This window comes from Meleagris gallopavo, chromosome 7 (genome assembly GCF_000146605.3).
Source record: "Meleagris gallopavo isolate NT-WF06-2002-E0010 breed Aviagen turkey brand Nicholas breeding stock chromosome 7, Turkey_5.1, whole genome shotgun sequence".
Classification (NCBI taxonomy): domain Eukaryota; kingdom Metazoa; phylum Chordata; class Aves; order Galliformes; family Phasianidae; genus Meleagris; species Meleagris gallopavo.
Window position 1 is genome coordinate 29,497,041 of NC_015017.2, and position 1,169 is coordinate 29,498,209.

General features: G+C 49.8%; 1 protein-coding gene across 1 annotated transcript in view; it reads right to left on the bottom strand.

The window, feature by feature from the left end:
- The window catches only part of LOC116216848 (nebulin-like), a gene marked incomplete at its 5' end in the record, with an annotated part of 7,806 nt that overhangs the window by 276 nt on the left and 6,361 nt on the right, over positions 1-1,169 (bottom strand). The window contains 2 exons of the mRNA XM_031554314.1: positions 7-282; positions 966-1,167. Coding sequence (XP_031410174.1) covers positions 7-282; positions 966-1,167 — 478 coding nt within the window. The remainder of the gene's footprint in view (positions 1-6; positions 283-965; positions 1,168-1,169) is intronic.

The following is a 1,169-nucleotide window of genomic DNA, read 5'->3' on the forward strand; positions in this document are numbered from 1 at the left end:
CATCACCCCTCCCAAAAATAACAGTCCCCCTAAAGGCAGGGAAAACTCCTCCAGGTTGCAAACACAAAGAAATCTCACATGGTTCATAATGTCAGAGTTGTGCTTTGCCAGAACCATAGGCATGGAGTCAGGAAGGCTCGTGAACTTGATGGTGTCCGGGTGCTGTCGGTACTTCTTGTCACTCAGGATCATGCTCGCTCGCTTGTTCTTCTCTTCATCCAGGGAACCAATTGGGGACCAACCAATGCCTCTCAGCCACTGCAGGTCAGACTTGTACACATTCTGAAAAGACAAAGGCACGTCAGGACACAGGGCAGCTTAGCAACATCCTTAATGGCTCTGCTTGCTAATACGGATTCGCTGCAGAACTCAAAAGTAATCTGCATCTCTTATTAAGCTCTGCTTCCATTACAACCAGTTTTTGGAGGCACATGCAGCCTACGCCACCACAAGCAGCCAGTAAGTAATCGACCAATTGCTCTCCAGAATCTTCACTACTAAATCCTCTGCAGGCAACAGGGGTAAAGATCTGCTCCATTCACCAACTGCCGGATGGCAGCAGCACACGAGCAGCTTTACTCCTCCACGCCTAATGCTCCTTAAACCATTCCCGTCCGCACAGACGGCTTTGTGTTTGCCCAAATTTGGTCATCGAAGAGTAAACCATTTGATTCTTTTGCCCTCCCCATACCAAACACAACTTTGACACCAGCACCCATCATCCTTCCACCAAAACTCTCAAGGTAAGGCACGACACTTCTGCAGACATAGAGAACGATGTCACACAAACATCTTCCTCCCCACGTCAGGACACACCATTCAACACTCACACAGGCAGCACAGCCACAGCACACTCTCACACAATCACCTATCTTACGATTCCCCAACTCCCCATCTTCTCCAACAATGGCACACAACACAGCACCGACTGCCCCTTCTCACACACCCACCACACGATAACTCACATCACTCTGAAGGTCGTACACTTTCCGGGCTTGTACAACATCGTTCTGGTCCGGCAGACAGGTCCACCGATGCAGAAGATGCTTGTAATCAACATCGCTGACCAGCTCCTGACATTTCTTGGCCAACACGATTCCCAGCATGTCCACGGGGCTGCTGAAGTGCGTCTTGGTCTTCTCAAAGGCTTTCTTGTACTCCCTGTCACT